At 39.6% G+C, this 22,789-nt stretch overlaps 1 protein-coding gene across 5 annotated transcripts in view; it reads left to right on the top strand.

Annotated features, from left to right (window-relative positions):
• LOC139119892 (probable G-protein coupled receptor No18) overlaps nucleotides 1–22,522 on the top strand; it is a 120,035-nt gene extending 97,513 nt beyond the window's left edge. For all 5 annotated transcript variants that reach the window (XM_070683839.1, XM_070683835.1, XM_070683836.1 and 2 more), the window contains one exon: nucleotides 18,965–22,522. In XM_070683839.1, the coding sequence (XP_070539940.1) occupies nucleotides 19,945–21,066 (1,122 nt within the window). In that variant the 5' untranslated portion in view covers nucleotides 18,965–19,944 and the 3' untranslated portion in view covers nucleotides 21,067–22,522. The remainder of the gene's footprint in view (nucleotides 1–18,964) is intronic.
• Nucleotides 22,523–22,789: the final 267 nt, after the last annotated feature.

Below are 22,789 nucleotides of genomic sequence, written 5' to 3'. Positions count from 1 at the left end.
ATTTATGCAGACCCTGTAAGACTCGGTTACAAAGACTATCAATTATAGCATCCGCCCATAGGGTAGCTGGTTGTAAAGGAGCCATTTCAAAACTGTAATCAGCCAAAGTTCAATAAGGCAGCAATAAACAATTGAAAGTCATTAATTTTGACAGTTGTGGTCAATGACAGATCTGATGAAGGGATGTAGCGGTACGTAAAGCTATAGTACGGGTATAGTTGATGCATGGTGTCACGAATATGAGTACATAAACCAACGATGGCCTGATTTATTTTTTCTTACTGTAACAGACTCTTAATATCTCCCCAGCGTCTCATTCCTACAGTCACAGCGAAACTAAAGCACATGTTTACAATGTCCTTATGATTTGTAAACAATTCTCCCCTAATATTGCCGTGTAAATAAAATGAAAGTGCGTCCCCTGACATATTTACTCGTCAACGCATGGAAATACAGATGACCTTGACCAACGTTGAATACCAAAAGCAGTATCAATGAAGAGTATTATAGTAGAAATCGAAGGTGGAATTGATCTTCTTGGCGATTCGTCGTACATGTAGCTTTGTTGACAATTGCATCTCCGTTATGCTAAATGTCGACTTCGTCTTACCCAGTCTAGCGTTTCTTCTATTCTCTCGTACAGTCCTTCATTGATCGCCAAGTGAGAATGTAACGTTCATATAACGGTGACTGCGACATATACAGCAACTCCTCAATTTGCACAAGAACAGGGATAAGTATACAAGCTGTAGCTAAAGGTCAGTTAATGGCATAAGATAGATGGTTATCTGCTATTTCACTCATGCATCACCGAATCCCTCATCTGATGTTGTGATCACTAAAATATAATTTATCTCGATAATCGGAGATAAGTGTAGACACAGAACATTGATGCAAATGAAAATACATGTAACTTAAGACGAGATAACAATGTTTGCTCTGTAATCTTGTGATTTAAAACCGTCAAACAAAATAGCTAATGACGTATCACTCACAATACTGTAAAATCCGCTGATCTTATCTTCGTGTGTGTAAACTAAACCCTTAATGCTGTTCTTAAAGCATATTTTCCATTTTCAAATTTCCATTTTTAGATAGAAATCGTCGAAATGAATACATAGTTAAAGTTTTCTTCAGTCAGTGCCTTCACTTATCAGGATAAAAATTATGGTACCTCCGTTTAAAAGATTATCGTCGTGTTTGTTCTCAGTGGATTTGAGCTGATTACATATTCTTTCTTAGTCGATGTAATTCCAGTGGGTTCTTTGACTTGTCCGTTAATGCAAACTTATCTATTGCAAACCAGATGTAAATGTACTGTGCTTTCCAGGAAACGCCAACACACTTTGATATCTTCAAACATTTAAAATCACATCCATCCCACGTACGATTGTTTCACAATCATGACGATGTCCAACCAACCAAACAAAGAACTGTTTCACTCTTGAAGAACCTGAACTGCCGATCATATTTAGTCATCATTAGTGCAGACAACTTTTCAACAGTTTCGCAATATTTCGAATACTGTAGGGCCATATATATACGGGTTCGACGTTTGGGTACCTTTAAAGCACAAGTTTTAATATCCGAGGTTGCAATTCTCAAAGCCGAGTGGATCTTGGGGCAGACGCAAGGTAAACATTTCTTAACGCTAGCTGAACACTCTGAGATATTTAAATTTGCAACGTTTGTAAGCATGAACATTACGCCGAAGATTTGAGACTAGAAATTGAAATTGAAATCATTCCTTGTAAATGAGGCAGACTGATCGTCGGCGCGAAACAGCAATATTCATTGTTTAACGATATGCCAGTATTCATATGTTACGCGGCCTTTATTCGAGATTTGATCAAACATTGTAGACTATGAATTATTATTGTTGAATTTTAATTTAAAAGATGATATTGGCACTTTTTCACATTTCACATGTTTGCGTTGTCGAAAATTGATCCAATATTGAAGACTGGTGATATGAGTATTGTCGAAAGGACGTCAACGCAGCTAGATGCTGTGTGCAACACAGCTACCACTACGTGTGCAGTTGCATGCAAAACTTTCGTTCAAAAGGGAAAAGAGTTTGACTTTACTGAATTGCCGGATAATGCATGACAGGATACGCAAAACAGTGACAGGGAAGTTCCAAGACTTGCCAAGGTGAATGATAATGGCGGCGCTATGGTATGGATGGAAATTACTGATGCGTACAAATGTCCGAAGCAATTTCTCGAAAATGTACTTGTTGATGGAATTACTGCACAATTATGTTCCGTATTTGAATTTATTCCGCGCCCTAAGAACATTTTTAGCCTATAAAAATAGTTGCAAAAATGTTTTAGTGCCATACTTAATGTCCATAATCCCAGCAAAAATAGAAAATATTTTTATTCGCTTAAAATAACTCTTGCACTTATGTGTGAAGCAGTGAACAAAAAACTTGTTGATGAGTATTTTCTGCTCGAGTCCTTTGGGTTAATGGTTCCACTGGGGCATAGATATATCTGGGACTTGTTAATGACTTGTCTGAAAGGTGGACCTACAGGAGGTACCTAGACATTTTACCCGTCATGGATTTGCTCTGATATGCATGTGTAGTATAGATTATATGAAAAACGTGGGAAAATGTCACATCTAGCCGATGTTAATAAACACTAGGCCTGTGCAACTGGATTTTCGTTCTGTCCGTTGTGATTTACCGTAGCTGGAAGATACTTGCGATAGTGTCGCAGTTTGTATCGATAGCGTCGGAGGCAGCACAAAAATTCTAGATTTCTAAATTTCAAAAGTTGACTTTGACAATCAAGCCAGAGCCCTACAATATTTGAAACAGTGAAAAGTTTGAGCAACGCATGGTAAGTGAATGTCAGTATTTTATTCAGCTTCCTTATCATGATTTGATACAATGCGATAAAACCCAGGAATCCATGCCCCAGGCCACACAATTGATAAACAATCAGTCCAATATTTGATTAAGAGGCATGAGTGACCTTAGAAGACTGGATTCACATGCCCTGTTAACTTGTCAGAATCATGTACAACTAAACATTATTTTTGATTTCGTACCCATTCCCTAATTTGAGTGTTCCTAGAGCGCGAGCGTAAGCAAGTTAGTACACTTCAGATACATATTGGTGATAACTATTTTTCCTTCTCTTGGCTCCAAACCCTAAAAGACGAGAAATCAAGGGAAAACAACTGGCACCACACGCTGTCGACATCTTTCTTGGCCACAATACCTTCCTATTTTACCGTCTCCCATGGCGCTCTTTAAACATGATATTCTACCGCCCGACAATTACGGCGCACGGAACAGAAAAAATAATCTTCACAAAGTGTACAAGGCGCAGTTTATGCACGTGAATAGACTTCTCCGACTACTGAACTGCAGGTAGCAAATCACTATGCTTTACCTAAGGCATTTATCAGTGTCTCTTTACACACTTATCACTCATGACGCAAGGGAGATATCTCAAGTGCGAAAATTACAAGCAATAGGATTGTACTTTCTCGGAACTGTTTTTATCTTATTGGTGTCATATTTAGGCCTTTACATGTACATGCGGGCCCTACAGTGAATCTTTGCTCACCAGGAAATGTTTCGGAAGAAGTTAAAACATGATCACACGTCATGCTGTTCTTTGAAACCTTACACTGAATTTCCATATTGTAAGCTTACCTGTCTTAAGATTCGAAATCTGAAAATAATGCAACAATGATAAGACCGGCCAAGTTACTTTTTATCCAGAAATATCAGGTTTTAATGCATGATGTATTCGCAGCAGTTGTGAGACAACAATGCTCATGTAACTTTTGACAGTACAGCTCATATCTCCAGTCATTGGGTTTTATGGCTTTAATGTCACGCTAACGGCAAACATTGCATTGATGTTTACGCTGCCTCGATTTAGGTAAGAGCGCTTCAGCGACCAAATAAAGCTTTAAAGAAGGGTCGGTGATTATTGATCAAGTCTGTCAGTCTTGTAGTCTACTCATTTAAAACAATGTCAACATCAAATATATGGTAATCAAAGCATTTTCAGAGTTAGCACGAACTAATACTGGGCAAACGCGACTTTCGCACTGTAAACGACAATCAAGTATTGCTGCATGTCGCTCACAGCTATCTTGAAACTTTGTTTTACAGCTCGTTCAAAGGCTTAATGCTCACTGTGCTCGACAAGAGCCTCAAACCGTCATGATGTCAATTCATCATCATTTCATTTTCCGAAATGCAAGCAACCCAGATTATAACTCGACAAACTACGAGTAACCCAGGTTATTGCTACAGAAGAGCGCTTTCCTATATCGGTAGGGAATTGGCGCGCATCAAACTTTGTAATCTATGTGTGAATGCTTGACCACAGCTAAGAAAACCTAACAATTCTCTTTTAAGTAAGTTGATTGTTTCCAATACGTCATAGCAGTTTGGTTTTACTTAGGTATCACAACGCAAATACAGTACTGTCAATCATGGGCGGTAGCACAAAATGGTGGAAATCCGTCGACAGCCTTTGCCGTGTTTAGTGCTAGGTGTCAGTAATGAAAACTCTGATAGGATGTGCACGGCCAGTAATTTCCTGGACGAATAGGTTGAAATCTCACGAGATATCCGTTTTTGCTCAGTTGTAAACATTAATTATGCCTAACCACTCCCAGGACTGGGGATCGATTAGCTGGCCTCTAATGAAAAACGGGATTTATATTCCCCACTGATCAGGAGATTGCGACGGGAATCACAACATGGAGTTGGCTGATGGTAGACTTTATGGATAAGCACGTCTGGCTCGTACTTGTACATCCGTGGTAGAATACAGCAATGAACAGTGTACTCAAACCAAAACTTGCTGAAATCAACACTACCCACTCAATTCTTCCCGGTATAGTACTCTGGCAACTGCCGTCAATAACACCGTCCTAAACGATTTGCACCAAATGAAATGACATTTATGCGTAGTATCAGAGAGTAAAATGATGTAGTCGAAACAGTGTATCGTGGAGATTAGAGTCTCGATATTTTACGAATGGGTGCAGTTGTTAACGTACTCAAAGGTATAAATAGCAATAACGGTGACTTCATATCGCGATAATGATTTCTGGGTCTTGTATTTCGCCATGGGCTCTCGAAATTCCCAGACATAAAAAGTCCCGGAGCCATGCATCTTCCGAAAGAGCCTTGCAAATAACACTTCCCGTTTCCGAGAGATTTGACGTTTAAGTAAGCGACAGGAATAAATTAAGTATTCATCTGAGAGTCGACGTCGGCAAATGTGCTACGTGATATGAATGATTTTCAAGAGTCAAACATACATGTGCCTGTGTAAATGCTCATCTATCCCCGCCCGTCTGCACAAGCTTGGGAGTGCTTGAAAGTACAGCATAATAGGGAGCGAACTAGCGTTGTTAGAACTTACCTTTATATGCATTTTTTGGTTTTACTCAAAAGCGTTTACCATTGGCGCCTTAACACTTTCACTGCCCTGTCATCTATGGCACTTGATTTGTGACTGTATAATGCCTTGTCATCAAGGGAGTGAGATATTTGCCACGCTAGTTTAACCGGTCGACGATTACGAATTGCAAACTTGTGATTGCAATTTTACAATCGCGAGAAAGATATCGGTTAACATCCAGAGTTACCTGAAAGATAAAAAATACTGATTTTGATGAAATTTCATCTGAAACATGAATGTGATGTACGATATTTCCCCCTCCTAATCCTAAGCTTAGCTATCAACGGTCCTTCTACTTCGAATGCAAGCAATGCTATTCAGTCCTGACAGTTCTCATGAAAACGAATCATTTCACGGCCTGATTAAACGATTTAAGTATCATATTAACCTTTGTTATTTACGGTTCACTTAATCCTTTTAAAGGGTTCATTACTTTATCTGTTTAAGGCGCGATCTCATCGATCTTCTTGTTAAATTGGTATTGGTTTTAGCTGTTCTGCTAAAATTGGAGTCGGTAAAAAATTTGTGTTACACGCCACGTAATTGTTGCCCTTCCTACAGCTTGTAGCGCGAAGAACAAATGACGATTTAAAGCTGCTAAACTTCCGTTTATATGTTATTAATCACTACGACATGCTTGTCCGATCGATGGGGACAGCAGTGTAGCGGTTTGGTTTGAAATAGATTAATCCTAACTATAAAAACCAACATGGAAACAAATGTATAATCGTCGAGTGCACAGGCGCAGCTGTGCCCAATTCGGAGTACGTGCCGAACAGATGAGAATTATTGCCAGTAAATTCCAACCAGTCCATGATGATGCTGCTAGGAAAGCGAGTAGCACCACAATGACAAGTATTTGTTGTTTAAGGGTGGTCTCAGGCAAGACTGCTGGAGCAAGAAGAGCCTGGTCAACGCGTTAATAGGTCTGCATGATGACGTGCTTATGAACCTTAAACTGCAAAAATTATATGCATCTGAGGGGTCTGAACCTACCAGCCACGCTTGACATGGATGGCGTATTATCAAGTCTGAACCTGAATTATCGATATCTGCCAAAAAGGGATTGGACTAGTCAAAGCCTTCTAACAACTGCCCTAGACTTTTACATTTTGACACCCTTCTCCAAAATCAAAGTGTCACATAGGATATATTCCTCTCTGCAAATTAGATGAAAACATGCGTATGGGTTATGTCCTTTTTATAGATAGTTGAATACTGAATTATAATATCTAGCTTTATCAGAGCCATGTTTTCATGATCAGATTTGTTTATACATAATAACAATAAATGGTCAACATATTCACGCATGTTCCAAGAAAGTCGCTATTGTGAACCAGTACCCCAACATACTCCTTGCTACTTGATATTCATATGGGCAGCATTGGTCGTACTTTTATTCGATTGCGTCATTTCTGAAGGACTGAAATCGATCTACAGAAATTCCTCTCTTTAGGTGGGAGTTTCCTCGGCAACCAACTCATTTGGGTATTCCATGAACAAAGGGGTAGAGTACACGTGATAATGGATTGTCCTTTGTGTTATCAAAATCCTCAGAATCCTATGCTCATGATATTACATGTCACCATTTCAGAAAATGTAACCTCGCTGAAATCAACGCTCTGGGCACTCTTCGATTGAGGAAATATTAATAAAAAGTATAGGTTGGGGAAGTGTGTTCCCGCCTTTCGTCGGTAATGTTCTGCATGTCGCCCTGATGCATAAACACCATCATCCATAGCATGAGCACTTTGTAGTCTGTTTTTTTTTTCCAGAAAAAAATAAAAATATCCGAGTCTATAAGGAACAAAGGTATCTTGTTTTGTTATCGAGATAGAAAGCTGACCGGCGCCAGCCTTTTAAAAAGTAAAAACACCAAGCGACCCATCAACTAATCTCATTTCTCCAGCAGTCATTACTTACTGTTGTAACTGTGTAGAGACATTTGAATAAGCTCTAATGGCATTCTTACTTCTGTAAAGCGATGTGCCATCAATCTTCCTTTTCGACTGATGGAAATTAATGACATTAAAATCAACATAAGAGCGTTTAGATACGCGGAGAAGGGAAAGTATGGGATGAGAAGTATTCCAGATAAGTTTCGCTGGACGTGCTCAAGCAGTTGTTTAAACGTGTGTATTTGTAGGTCTTCAAGCGTCTCTATTATTGTATAGGTAAAAGTGTCAAAATGAGGCGACTTAATTGGTCAAACTCTAAAAATTTGTATAAGACATTTTCAGAATATTATCCTGAAAATGTCTTTTACAAATTTTTAGACTTTAAATCACCTCAAATGCATCCTTGAAATCGAATTTCACTTGGCAAGCGCGCATTTCGAAATCGAGGTGCCCATTTTGGCTTCATCCGTGATCATAGTCACGCTCAGAAGTGTCTTCCCTTTGTTGTGATTATTTCTGTCGACCAAGTCTACGTTATGCTGGCATACTAAGAACGCAATTGTACAAATCCTTGTGCAGCTTTGTCATGAGAACCAGTTACTGCTCTGCCAAGTTTGATCACGTGCGCACTTTTTTCCTGTTCCGACGTCAATTTGGGATAATCTTCGGAAATTGCCTTAAAGTGGCTTGCAAAACTCCCGGTGGATATGGAAAACCCAGCGTGCTTATGAGAAAAAACGCCAACAGCTACTAACGCCTAAGTAGAAATCCGTGATGGTAACCGTTTTTTTCCTTGCAAGGAACATAAGATTTGAGCTCCATTAACTTCTCGACAACCGTCGGGAGGGATTATTCTTTCGGTCTCTGCTTCTACCGTTTCCGTCTGTCGTTCGTAACATGGCTAGGTTAGTGGCCGGTAAAAGAGTAATTTGGCTACACAACATGCTTTTCTGAAAAAACGCTACATGTATGACCAATTACCACTCGAAGAAGATCGCTGTTCCTAACGAAGCTTTCCCTGGCGTTGACTCACAAATCTAATGCCTTTTTTTCAATCACTGCTTCGCACCAAAAAATAAATTTCCGCTTTTATCTGTTCTCGTCGATTTGTTTTTCCATTGATCCTGCAATTATGGAGGATGTTTCCTGCAAAAAACCTTTGCACAAAATGACTCACACCGTGACTGTACTGTTAATATCCGATGCACAACAATTAGCATTCAAAGGCTGTTAATCAATGCAAGTTTAATGTATAAGAGTTCCTTTAAAGGGGTATGTCTACGTATTAGCAAAAATTAAGACTTTTTCCAATATCATGGAAGAGATGAAATAAATGAAACGGAGAAAATCACATAAAAAGGGTTTAAAACTCTTCGGAGAGAAACAAGAGAATTAGAAAGGCAGCCGTGCGTACGAGAAGTGATCATTACATAGAAGCCGAGATAGGTCTAAGGAAATGTAGCTTAGTTCTGGCTGGCAGAACTTCCTCGATTTAAAGAACAGAAAGTTGAGTTTTACTGTTTCCTTTATTGCAAACTGTGTATTTGAAGTAGTATATAACCCCTTCGTAATATAGCTGGAGTTAATTGCCATCGTTATGCACTAACTGTAGAAGATTATGCTTATTATTGTTGAGATATCAGATCCCCCCGGTGAATGGTTAGTACAAGGAGTCAAATTAGCATTGGGCTAACGCGACGATTGGGTGTTCCTGTTGTCGTAGCGTAGCGAATGTCTTGCTAGTTTGAAACTTTTTGGCTATTTTCGATCATAACATCTGCTATGATGTAAAGAAAACGGTTCATAAATTAGCGAGATTGTGATATAACATTCACAAACATCATCTGGTGTCAAGGGATGAGTTCACGATTTGCTCTTATTAGTCTGACGATCCTTACACATTTCAAAATATGTGACAAGATTATATCTTGGTTATTATCGGGAGATTCGTACGGATGATTTATGTGACTGTTGGTAACAGTTTGGTAAAGCTTGTGTCGCATTGCAGACAATCATAAAAATAGGCCATAAAGTCATGTTTACGAGTTGCAAAGCATGATCTACTTTACGGGTATCTTTCCGTCAGCGTAAGACATTCATTCCGATTTTTCAAATATGTATTCGAGACAGCTTTACACAAACCTTTACCGGTAATGCAATTTTTTGGCTTGGAATTTTGCTCCATTTCGGTGGCCATCGAAGTTATCTTGATCAGCCATTTGATCTGTCGCTCTGTACTGAAAGCATACCAATACTAAGTACTTTGTGGAACATCGAACAAACATGAGAAATTAACATGGGAGTTTTCACGGATTTAACTTTTTCCTGTCTGATTTTAGAATCGATCAATTACATCGTTTTCCTGTCATGTTACTAAGAGTCCAGTAATGTGTCAAAATTTACATCATCTGATATCATGGTTGGTCATTACGAGGCACTAAGTTATTCCTGACCAGTTCTTCAAAGTACACATTTTACATAGTTGCGGTTTTGAGACAAACTTTCTCTCTAAATAGTATATGCACGTTTTTTCAGACAAAACATATTAAGAAAATCCGGTTATCTGTACCTATGCAAAAAGCAATGCAAAAATAAAAACGCAACCATAAACGAGGAATATAAGGTTACCGTAGCGGTGAAGATCTAACGGGAACGATTGCTCTCGTGCGTCAAAATATACAAACCATTTCCCCTGGCTTAAGATATCTATAACAGTTTTTGGGTGAAGAGATTTATTGTGTAAAGTGCACTAATTATTAGCACTTTTGTTAATAAGCACACGTACATGCATACATGCATACATGTACATACATTCGTCCTTAATCAATGGGTCCGTTTTCCTGTACGTTTCGTTTTTACCGCTGATAAATGCCATGTCTTGCCGACCATTCCAGTTTAATTGTAGTTGCTATGTAAAGTCCTCAATATGGTGATGCTGTTAGGAAGCCGACGTTGAAAAAGATGGTAAATAATGGTCTGCGTACATCAAACTGATTATTGTAAGAGATAGGTTGCTTTAATCTGAATTTTAGTTGAGGAAGGTTTGAGAAGCCTTTTCTATGTAAAATGTGGTGCTGATTCTAGCAATCTTATTGGACCCGTCTATACACAATTGCCAGTTTGACCTATTTTCGTCGAAAAGTGAAAATTTTATTCAATTTTCAGAAAATTTGGTTTGTTCAAATTCTGGGCTCTGAAGATGTATATAAATGTTTAAAACAATGATACATAATATATATTGCATTGATGATAGGCAATGGGCCATTTTGACGAATTTGGCCCAAAGTAGTTCATTTTTGCAAAATGATGACCACTGTAAGACCAGTTTCATTACTTGCACGTATTTGCACGTGTACGCATAAGCTCACACCTGTCGTCAGCATGGCAGGAAAAAAAATCGGCAAGAAACAAAATCGATCTGTATAGAATCGCCATTCACAGAAAAGCCAATGCAATTATCAATGACACTTCTCATTGTGTACATTTACATTTTGAGAAGATGCCATCCGGACGGCGATACAGAGTATACCCGTAATTCGAAATAACCTTTTCAAAAAATCGTTTGTTCGAAGTGCAATAACTATACTCAATATAGACCTTTCTCCATTGGAAAATTATCTCATATTTTTAATATTTAACACTTAAGGTTGCAATGTGTTATTGGTGAAGCGAAAGGTACTTTACCATAAATGGAAAATAAAGTTATTCTATTCTATTCTATATTCTATTTGACTTTTCATTGCGCAAGCGTCAACAACATGATTGTGGTAGAGTCATCGACCGGTCAAATAACTATGTATATAAAGTCGAGAGCGGCTTTCTCCGAAATAAGGTCTTTCACAGCCAAATCAGTTGCATCTGCTTTCAAAGCTTTCCTTCACACGATGGGATTCAATTCAGTCATCTCAATGAACTGAGATGCAGAACTTAAGATATATAAGTAGGTAGGTAGGTAGGTAGGTAGGTAGGTAGGTAGGTAGGTAGGTAGAAGGAAGGTAGGTAGGTAGGTAGGTAGGTGGGTGGATGGGTAGGTAGGTAGCTAATTATGGCGGGCGGGCAGGTGGGTGGGTGGATGGATGGAGTATGTATGTATGTATATATTTATGTATGTCTTGACAAAGAGCCCATTGCATCATTAAAAAATTTCATCTGAATTATCACAAGCTTTTCATTATGTGAATATTTCTAGCCTCACTTTGTCCAAAGGCCTCCAATTCAATCAACAATTTTACTGTCTTACATGAGAATCCAATATATTCTCTGTTCAGTCGTAGGTGGCGCTCAGAGCTTGCAAAATCGACAAGAAGGAACTACTGGTACAACTGACACTTTTGCAATTAACGTCAGTTTAAGTCTACCAAAACCTGTAAAGTGATATCTTAAAGAAGGCATAATTACATGAAAGACATAACGTACTGAGCATTCTTTTAATTTTCAAGTGTGCCACAACCTCATCGCAAATTTCCAGAATCAAATACATAGCAACATATGAACCGAAATTCCCTTTTGACTTGCACTGTTTTCAATCAAAAACAACGTACATACCTCGCTACCTCGCATGATTTCAAGAATTCCAGAATTATTGATGTGTGTTCAGCTTAAAGTTTATCCGATCATTAGATTTCTTGTATATTGACTCTTGAACGATGAATTTTGACGGGATGTACACTGAACATCAAACACACAGCTACATGTCAACTTCTCTCTCTCTCTCTCTCTCTCTCTCTCTCTCTCTCTCTCTCTCTCTCTCTCTCTCTCTCTCTCTCTCTCTCATTGAAAGAGTTTATACAGACATATATTTGTCTCCATAAGAGTATGCACTTATATGAATATTTCTATGCAGACCTACCTACCTGTCTAGCTACCTACCTTCCTACATAATACATAGATACATAGATACATAGATACATATATACATACATACATACATACATACATAGATACATACATACATACATACATACATACATACATACATACATACATACATACATACATACATACATACATACCTACCTACCTACTTACCTTCCTACTTACCTACCTAACTACATAATATCCATTCCTCTTGCAGTTTTCTGTGTTTACAGTTTAAATTTTAAATTTAGGTAATAACTGCAATAACTTACATATATACGTCAACAATTATGCATGCGTTCAGATTTTAATGATTTATTTCTGAATATGAGAGTCCTAGACTTGGATTGGTTTTGACTCTTAGTGGTAGGATGATGTGATGACAGTGAAAGATGGCTGAAAATTTGTTCAGAAATCCATACTGACGCATGTCACTTGTTAATGTTAAGCTAATGCCAGCGATTTTTAACAACATGGTCTGGCAACCTTTCCAGTATATTAAGCAATAGGACTAACACTAAGAGTGCATGTTGACAGCTAGTCTGCATTGAGGAGAAATGACAAGAAATCTATAATTTTGTCTCCAGGTGAAACAGAATGCAAAGTGTAATCACCTTTGTCCGTTTTTCCTGATGTCTAACGTGATCTGGTCGTTCGGTCGGTTCGCCGGACTGGCGGGTTAGTATTTGATCAAAAAGCAGCATTGCAAAATCAGGTGATCTGTCTTTCCTTTTCAAATAATTGCACTTTCGTTTTTTAATGTTTTCTGACATCAATAAAATGTTGAATAAGTTACAATGGGTTTCATCCAGCGCGACAATGTGACGTATGCTTCCATTTTCACCACTATGTCAGTAATTTTCCATTAACATGACGTCATCGTCTCATACATCTTATATCTTTTCGCTTTGTGTATATTTCTCTATAAGTATGTCGCCGGCTGTTTTTCAAAAGGATGTTTGACGTAATTTGCCCCTTAAACCACAAATAGAGTAAATTTCTGACAGCTGTTCTTATGCTATTTTTACCAGACAAAGTACCCCCTTAGACGCTGCTGTGTGTCTGTCGTACGGTTAGCGTGGATCGATCTGTGATAAGATTATATACTTGAACACACATGCTACTTCTTACAAAATCGAAGTACTTCCTTTGACATGTTCATGGAAACGCCAAAATCATCGCTATTTTCATCAAACAGTATTTGTTTTGAAAAGTAGATCTCCATCCACACCAGAACTTGAAGTATTGTTAGTGGCATGCGAAACAGTGCCATCGCTGGTGCTTGTCCTGTCTCCAAGGTGCAGATGTTCTCTGCGCAGTTTCAGACAAACCCGGGTTATATATTTCTGCGATACATGTACACTCTGCAAACCCTTATATCATCACTGTACTAACGAAAAACTGAATGTTACGTGCACGTCTGTGCATGCTTACATACGTAGGTACATATTCCTACCTGCCTGTCTACCTACTTACCTACCTACCTACCTACCTACCTACCTACCTAACTACCGCCGAAGTGTCGTCATATTGCTAGACTAGATTCGTTCGGTCGGGAAGAGAAAAATGTGACAGTAACAAAACGGGAGGGTACATACTTCTCAAAACAAACAGGGTTATAGCTTCTACATACGTACAATTTTAAGAAAGCAAGCAAGCGTCCATACATGCATCCATATATATATATATATATATATATATATATATATATATATATATATATATATATATATATATATATAATAATACACACATATACACACACACACAAATCAATCCATCCATCCATCCACCCACACATCCATACATACATACATACATACATACATACATACATACATACATACATACATACATACATACATACATACATACATACATACATACATACATACATACATGCATGCATGCATGCATGCATGCATGCATGCACGCACGCACGCACGCACGCACGCACGCACGCACGCACGCACGCACGCACCCACACACACACAACACACACATCCATACATACACATACATACATACATACATACATACATACATACATACATACATACATACATACATACATAAGATAGACGAATGCTCACAAATGGACGAACATACCTTTGTACATTAGGCCAATACATTACAAAGATTTTTTGTATAAACTGTACACACAGGGACTAACTTAGGAAATTATATTGCATTTTAAATGTATTGTTTAGTATTTTTAGAACGTGTAGTCTTGCATGAAGTCAGTAATATCCGTGCAATATTTTATTGGGTACACATGTAAAAATAAATTGAAGAGATCAATATGCATCGAATAATAAATGCTACACTACAGAAAAGCTCGTTACGAGGTTTGGGAAGCCATTGTGCAATTTGGTGCCTAGCTCTCTTTACAAGAGCGTCAGTTGTTATCAGACGATCGCCCGGAGGCCTGCGAACTCCAAGAGGTACCATCGATATCCTCATTTCTCTACTTAAATGGATAGAGGCGGCTCTCTTTACCGAACTATGATAGGGTAATCTGAAATCAATGAAAAATCGACCCAAACCCTCTTAAAATCACCGCCTCTCTTCTGCATAATCAATTACTGCGTCATCAAACGCATGGGCTGTATATCATCATCCTGCATTCCTGAAGCAATATAGTCAATCACTGTTAGGTGATCTGGAATCCTGAATGGAGACGTCGAAATATTGGTCGAATGGTACATTTATTTGTGTCTCGTGAGATTCCCATCACCTTTACGCTATTTATAAAATCATGTGCCCTTATCTTTGTCAGTGAATAGTATTATTAATGCAGTTATCACCAGAAGGGACTGGGCAAAAATTGCAGAGGTTCGTGCTTTTAGCAGTTTCGACGCATATAATAGAGCGACTACCCTCAAAGCACTCGCGCTAAATTTAAGGATACTCGCACTGCCCTAGCATGAAAATGACGTCAATCACTGACGTATGGTACATCGTGACGCATCCACACTTTCTGAAAAAATAACACCATAGAATACAATATTGGGACTTAATTCGCTTTAGAGAGAAGTTTGCCAGCAATACTTGAGAAACTTACACGCTTGGAATTGTGACGACCTCATGGTAGCTACGAAAATTTTCACGGATTTGAACAGAAGTAAAAATTATTTTGAAATGGATACTAATTGATCTGAATGCAGGTTATAGGGTACATACACATTGCGTTATCTCTAATTTTATCGCTAGTGCTTTTAGGGATGATATTCTCGTCGGAAACCATGCAGCGTGGTCAAAATATAGGGTAATCCCGACACAGAACGTAGCAACTGTTAACGCAAAACTGTATCTGTAATCCTTACTCGCAAACAATGTATTGCCGTTTCCACAGATCTATGTTTCCTCCACTGCATTGAAATTATGTAGTAGATTCAAACTCTTAAGCTAATATCCCAGCTATCGGAGCTAAGAAATCTGCGCTAATAAAGCCATGAATTCAGGTTACATAATTAATGGCAAGGTTTACGATCTCTGAATAGGACACCGAGCTTGTGTTTCCGTTTTCTTCGCGCTAGTAATAATTCATTTACAGTTATATCCGGCACTATTAAGTCACCCACATTGGGAACTATATATTATGTCCATTACTTATCTAGTCACTGACAGTAGTGCTACTTCGAGCATGTATTTTCCGATCCTACTTGTGCACGGTGACTAGCTGAACACCAACAATATCTTTTTAATTTTGTTAAATACTCGAGGAAAAATCCGATTTTTTAATTTCATTTATTTTGAAAAATCCAGAACGCCCACGAGCTTTTCTACAATCCGGCCGGGTGTGACTAAGTAGGGGGTTATTTTACATGTTACCACTGGGATGCCATATTTTACCACTATTTAGTTTTTTTTAAAATAATCTTTATTGTTGGTGTATACCGAACAAAGACATACTACATACATGGTACATCACTGCAATCCCCATCCGATTCATGCAAAGTACGCGGCTCGTCACTGCAACAGCTTCCAATTAAAGTTAACTTATAAAGTACGGTTCATCGAGTGCAATTTTTTAATCAAAGTTTAAGCTTTTAGTGTTTTTTTTTCATTATGATTTGCAGTGGTCATATGATAAATCCGCCTGGTGTAATTCACCAAAGGTATGCATTGGAATAGGCCTATAGTTAATCTCATACAGAAAAAATAATCGTTTAAAAGCAGTCACTAAAATAGTTGAGAGTTTTCTCTGTTCGTTGATGAAGAAATAGTCGATTCCAGGGATCGCTGTTTCGGTTCTTTGGTATGCAACAGACACAAACTTCAAGATCACTATCAAGGGCGTAGCGAAGAGCGCGACATGTTTACACCGTCGTGCGAACAAATGCACTTCAACAATAACCCTTACTCGCGGTTTCTGTCTTCGCATGAGACGCTTTCAAGGGCTCCAGGGTCCGGGGAATTGGCCATGCGGAAATCGCTAAAATATGTCTATTTGATAAATTTCAGATAGAGTGAATATTAAGAACTATACATTATAGGAGCGGTAAAGGTCAACCAAGATTATCGGGGTTAGACCTATATTTGCCCTTCTTCGCCATTATTGCTCCTGATCTGAAAATCGCTACGTTCAGTGAGCTACTGCATTAATTTCACTGATGTATATACATTCAAACTGTGAGCTCAACTCAGTGCATGAGAACTAGCTTCATATTATTTATAGTTTTTCGGGTATATTGTAAATGAGCTTTGCACAAGTTATAGGTTCATATCCTGGCCAAGCATGTCTACCTATGATCTTTACCGTCGTTGATTGATGACCCTGTTATGCGTGCCGTGTAAAGTGAATTTATTCACTCTTGTTTGCGGCATCGCACATCTAAATCTATGAATTTTCACCTGCCGACGTCACAATCGATGAGATTGTAGAACACGTTCGTTTCGCATCTATGCCATGGAAACGGAAGTCTACCGGGTGCAGATTCACACAACGAGTACAGGCAGGTTGTTTTACGGATGACTGCACATTTGAGGAATATTCAAAACGACGGAAGTCCTATGTGTGACTCTGTGAATGGGGTTAAGCCTCCATGGTGCACCAGCCAGGCAGAGACATATGGGGTCGGTGAAATTGTCGACAAGGTTGAAGCAAGGTTACTTCGTGAGTATATTCGCGGAATCCAAATCGAAATGTCTGGCGTGGCGCGATTTTTTCTCGTGAGACATCGTAAATTATAAGAATGGTGCCATTATGCAAAATAAATGTCATGTTTTAATCGACATCAGATTTAGCTCCATACATTTCAAAGTAAACGTCAGCTGAAGACGACGCGGGGCTTTTTACATAAATTATACTGGAAGCCATGCATTATTGTTCATCGCACGATTTCAATTTGCTCCGGAAATGTAAATGAAAGACGTTTGAATGAAAATTGTTGCCGGTCCGATTAAAATGTGAAAACCAACGTCCTTCTGACGTAATTTGATTACGTTTCAATTATAACTAGATTGTAAAGTTTATAGTCGCGTCCGCATAGGGAAGAGGCTCTGGTTCACTGCCACACTATCAAAACGATGACATATCGAACTGCCTGAGCAGCTTCTGTGTCACTGGAATTCAATCTGTAAGGGTCATCGCCAAAACTAACATTAGGACTCTGTTACCGTTTCTTAATATTTTGCTCAACGCTTCACCAAAGTCCGCTAATTCACCAAAATTGACAAAAGAGTTTGAACTTTCTTCGCAACTGAGTGTTCAAGTAAACACTTCATATGCAGATCAGTCAGTCCTCAAGCCTCAAAGGGATGACTTTATCGGTTCAGTTATGATGACAGAGTTGCTCAAATGTCCTGTAAATGCAACGCAATCTTCAGCTGTCTATCACGCCAGTGTAGTCACGTGACGGAAAATGTCTTGGACCAGTTCTGACAGCATTTATAAGTATATCTGCAGCGATGACAGAAAGTTTTCCCTAAGGGTCGAGAAAAATTTCTGTTAACTTAAAGGTACATGCAGAACTGCAAGAGGAAGTATATGTTCATAATATTCTGGACGACTCACACAGTCATAAACAATAAAAATAAAATAAAAAAGTAAAATAAAAAAGACGAGGTATGGCAATTGTGCACGATCAGATAATAACAGTTGTCCCAATCTAAGATTCACACAGCCGTGGGTACCGTGTGTGTGTTTAAAATGAAGTATCTTAGTCCGTCTCTTAGTTGGTTTATTTATCGATAAACTTGTGTACAGGCAAGGTTGAAAATAAAGGGTCGACCAAGTTTACTACCCCCTTTGAAATTGTTGCCATGGCGACATCTGTAGCACCTGGCTCGATCGAATCGCCCTTTGGGCTGATATCGATATTGGGATTATGCATTCTTTTTTCAATTAAAGGCTGAGTTTTCATCAATAATGTGCACCGCAAACCTATGACAGGCGGAGCCTTTAATACCACTCTCCTTAATCTTAAGTAAGTTGATTGGTTTGATCGATCTTGACGGGCCGAAGCAGCTAACTGGTCCTTAAGACCATGTAATGCAACCCTACATACACTGTATCGATTGCCATAAAATGGAGGGGCCGCTATCTGGCACCAAGACAACCTGCCTCATAATTCCATAATTGTGTGATCGATTTAACATCGTGTTAGCAGTGCATTCTCTTATAATTGTGCTTTGATCGAGCCAATGTCTTCCAGTTCCCAAATATTGAATTGCCATTGCTAATTGCTAATTGCTGTGGTGTCAAACAATTCACATAACATGCAAACCAATTTATTCATTATTCTACTTCTTTTCCAGATTGATCCACTGACATCCTCTCCGAGTCTGTCCTCCTCGTATACCTTTGAACCGTACCGACATTTTGATGACCGAATGATAAATTGATTTTCTGTTGTACGCCGCTGCCACGCTTCGCCATCGTTGCAGAAACTACCTGTGTGCGCCGATATGGAATACGATGTCGATACTCTATTGTCGACCCTTGGTAGTTAGATTGGTCTGCAATCTTCCGGAGTTATCCGTAGAATGTACGAGAGACTGCTTTATGCATAGTGACGCAACAGTTGCCTTTTGTATTAACTTGAATGAGTTCTCGCGTGACCGACTCTTTTTAATGTTATGTTATATCAATATGGACGTTATTTGTTGATGGACGGACTGTTGTCCACAACGCTGAGCTGACTCCCTTTAACCGAATAAGCAACTTCTTTTCATACCAGAGACGTGTTTCAACTGCGAGGAGTGCGCTCTAACGGGTTGCATTGAAAGCCGTTGATCGCTATCGTTTTCCAAAACCTCTGACTCGGTTATTAATATTTAATGAAGAGCACAAGCCTTTGTGTGACGGTTACCACGGAAAGCAGCAGCACGCCAGCGTGTGTTTCAGTCGGACTTTTCTGTCCGTTCAACGTTGATGCGCCTCTACGAGCTTGACGGCAGAGACAACGCATGTCAGCCACTCGCGGCGTGCCTGATTCGGACCTGTTTCGGTAAGAGCAGGTGGAATTCTCTCTATTTTTAACATTATGTCCGACGAACCTCTGAATGACAGGTGTCTTTGCAATGACGGTTTATTGAGGAAACTCCCTTGACAACGGTGATGCTGTAATCGCGTCTTGGTCCCGTCAGGTTGTGTGTGCAGTCTTAGAGAAGTGCCCAGAGCATCGTTACCCACGCAGGGGCTTGGCAACATCTGATCAGTGCATCATATATCTTCTGCGTCGCTTTCGAACTCTAAATTCCGTCTCGGTATTAGGACAAGTACGTTATCTTCGAGAATGGTACCTCTCAACAACACAACGTTAGATGTCGGAATACTGACGCCGCTACCAGAAGCCGTCGTCGCTGGTACTCTCTTCAGTGCCCTCATCGTAGCCACCGCGTTCGGCAATCTTCTTGTCATAACGTCAGTTTTAACTCAGCGTTCCCTCCAAGTCGTACAGAATTACTTCATCGTGTCGCTGGCGGTTGCAGATCTTCTTGTGGCGATCTACATCATGCCGTTGTCTACAATAAATTATCTCTATGGATACTGGATATTCAGTTATTCCCTGTGTGATATCTGGCTTACCAGCGATGTGTTCTTGTGTACGGCATCCATTCTCAACCTGTGTGCTATTGCCCTGGATCGCTATTGGGCCATCACCGACCCTATCTCGTACGCAGCAAAGCGCACAAAAAAGCGGGTCCTAGTCATCATAGCATTCGTGTGGGGACTCAGCGCTCTGGTGTCTATGCCTCCCCTCGTCGGTTGGAACGATCACACCAGAGTCTACAATATCCTGCCCTGGCAGCGACTTTGCCTCTTGACGTCCGAAAAAGGGTATGTCATATATTCCGCCTTGGGTTCTTTCTACGTGCCATTTGTTGTCATGGCCGTTGTCTATTTCCGCATCTATAAGGCTGCCAGACTTCGGCTACGCAAACGCCGAAACGCCAGCACTGCGACTTTTACTAGCCAGCCGACTCATTTCAAGCCCAGCTCAAGCAGTGACAGCAACCTGCACGATGGGTCGAGTCGAAACGCCTCCGCTATTGGACCGCCGTCCGTGACGGTGACCGCCAACTCTAGCGTCAAGGACATGATAGACCAGATGCGAGAAGAGAAACAGCGGATATCGGTCAGCAAAGAGAGAAAAGCCGCCAGGACTCTTGGTATCATCATGGGGGGATTCGTTCTCTGCTGGCTGCCTTTTTTCATCATGTACATAATTTTGCCATTCTGCTCAACCTGTACGCTGAACAAACACGCAGAAGCTTTCATCATTTGGATCGGGTATGCGAACAGTTGCTGCAACCCTGTCATATACACCATCTTCAACAAGGAGTTTCGTTCAGCGTTTACAAGAATGTTGTGTGGCCGATGTAAGATGCGGTCTGTGGCGCTTCGTTACCGATGATGACGTCTGAGTGCCCAGAATCATTCCTCTAACCGCCAAAACAAAACCCTGCTTTGTCGGTACATCGTCCAGAATCAGCGTTCACGACAGTGAGGTGCCGAACCCGGAAATTACTCGTGGCAATACTACTTGATCGACATGAAGTTGATGGTCTATCCTCATTTACCCTTTTTTCCAGACTTCTGAGGAGGTATCATAGTAGCAAACTCTCTCTCTAATGCGAATGAACGATATGTAAATATGCAAGATGTTTTTAACACAAACCACATATGTGCTGCATCTATTGCTCATCCTTTCAAAAACCAATTGAACATTTTAAGCAATGTATATTCTAGATTTCTCGCGTTAGATCTCATCGGATGGGTTGTTTGACGGTTAAAATTTCGAGAACGCAGAAAGATTTTGCAAAATGGCGACGCAAAGACTAACACTTAAGTATCGGACAGAGGTTTATAATCAATTGATCCGATCCATTAAGGTAATTACGCTGTGAGAAATACCGAGAACCACATGACCAATTGAGATATTTTCATTCGGTAATGTGACCCAACTTTGATGTCTGAAAAGCCTCGTCGGAAATTGTCTAGCATTATATCAACAATATAGTTCGTTCAGAAATGTTTGCCGATCGAATGAGAAAATGAGGGAATATGGAACTAATGGGGCGATTTTTATTAGAAAACTGAAAATGATACAGAAATGATGTTCTAATGTAGATTCGGTTTAGGGACAGAAATATCTGAAGTAATCAGAGCCGGCGTGCATGAAAGACGCCTGGAAATTCAGCCGCAGCGAGGGTTTTAATGAAACGTTCTCTGTTTCGCAGTCATTACAATGTTCAGGTTTATGTTGCCTTCTGACTCTTCGGCGACAATCATGTTAACTTGAACTTGAACTCAAATGAAATGGCCAAAGCAGCGCCGTTGCCAATTTACGAATTTGTAATAAACAGGGTACAATGCCGTGTGCCAAATGGGGCAAGGTCTACACTATGAACAAACAAGATCCACGTGATGTTATTTTATTCCTGTACAAAAGAGTTTATCAGTTACATCAATGTCAATGCACTTTCGCAAATTTTACAGTGTGGACGTTTTGGTACTAAATAATAAATTTATCTGATTGATGTCAGTCTAGCGTACGATCAAAAAATGCCATTTATGAGACATAGGTATTCTGTCATTGCTTCAGACTGAAAAAATAAATGTCATCAAACTGTCACGCGACTGCCATCACCGATGATGTATTATTGTTAAAACGTTTAGATCAAGCTGCCATGTATATGGGGCGAGTATAACATATTTACAATTTTATCACTACGGTCTACACTCTGAACAGGGTAACATTTTACACACCTATAGTAAGTTTATATTAGATGCACTTAACAAACATTGTAACTATTTTTATGTGTCACCTATTGTGACCTTCTAAGCGAATGAGAAATTCTTGAACTCAACCCCATTTTGAGTGTAGCCTCACTGGAAATCTTTCATGGCGTCCGTGATCGTATGTCAAGGTGCTTTGCGAGCGTGTGTGTGAAGGTCTTGCGTCGCTAGTGCGAAGTGTACACTTTTTCAGTCGTGGGTTGTTTTGGTCTCCCTTTCTATTTGCCTGTTTTGCCATTTCAGCAATTGGAAAGAAAAAATTCCGGCAATTCTTGTCGGTTTTGTGCCCTGGTTGAAGTCAGATAGATAAATAGGAGGGTGAAAAACGCATCAGTCAT

Source organism: Ptychodera flava, chromosome 20, assembly GCF_041260155.1.
Source record: "Ptychodera flava strain L36383 chromosome 20, AS_Pfla_20210202, whole genome shotgun sequence".
Lineage (NCBI taxonomy): Eukaryota > Metazoa > Hemichordata > Enteropneusta > Ptychoderidae > Ptychodera > Ptychodera flava.
Note: the sequence above shows the minus strand (reverse complement) of the source record. Positions and strands in the feature narration are given on the sequence as shown.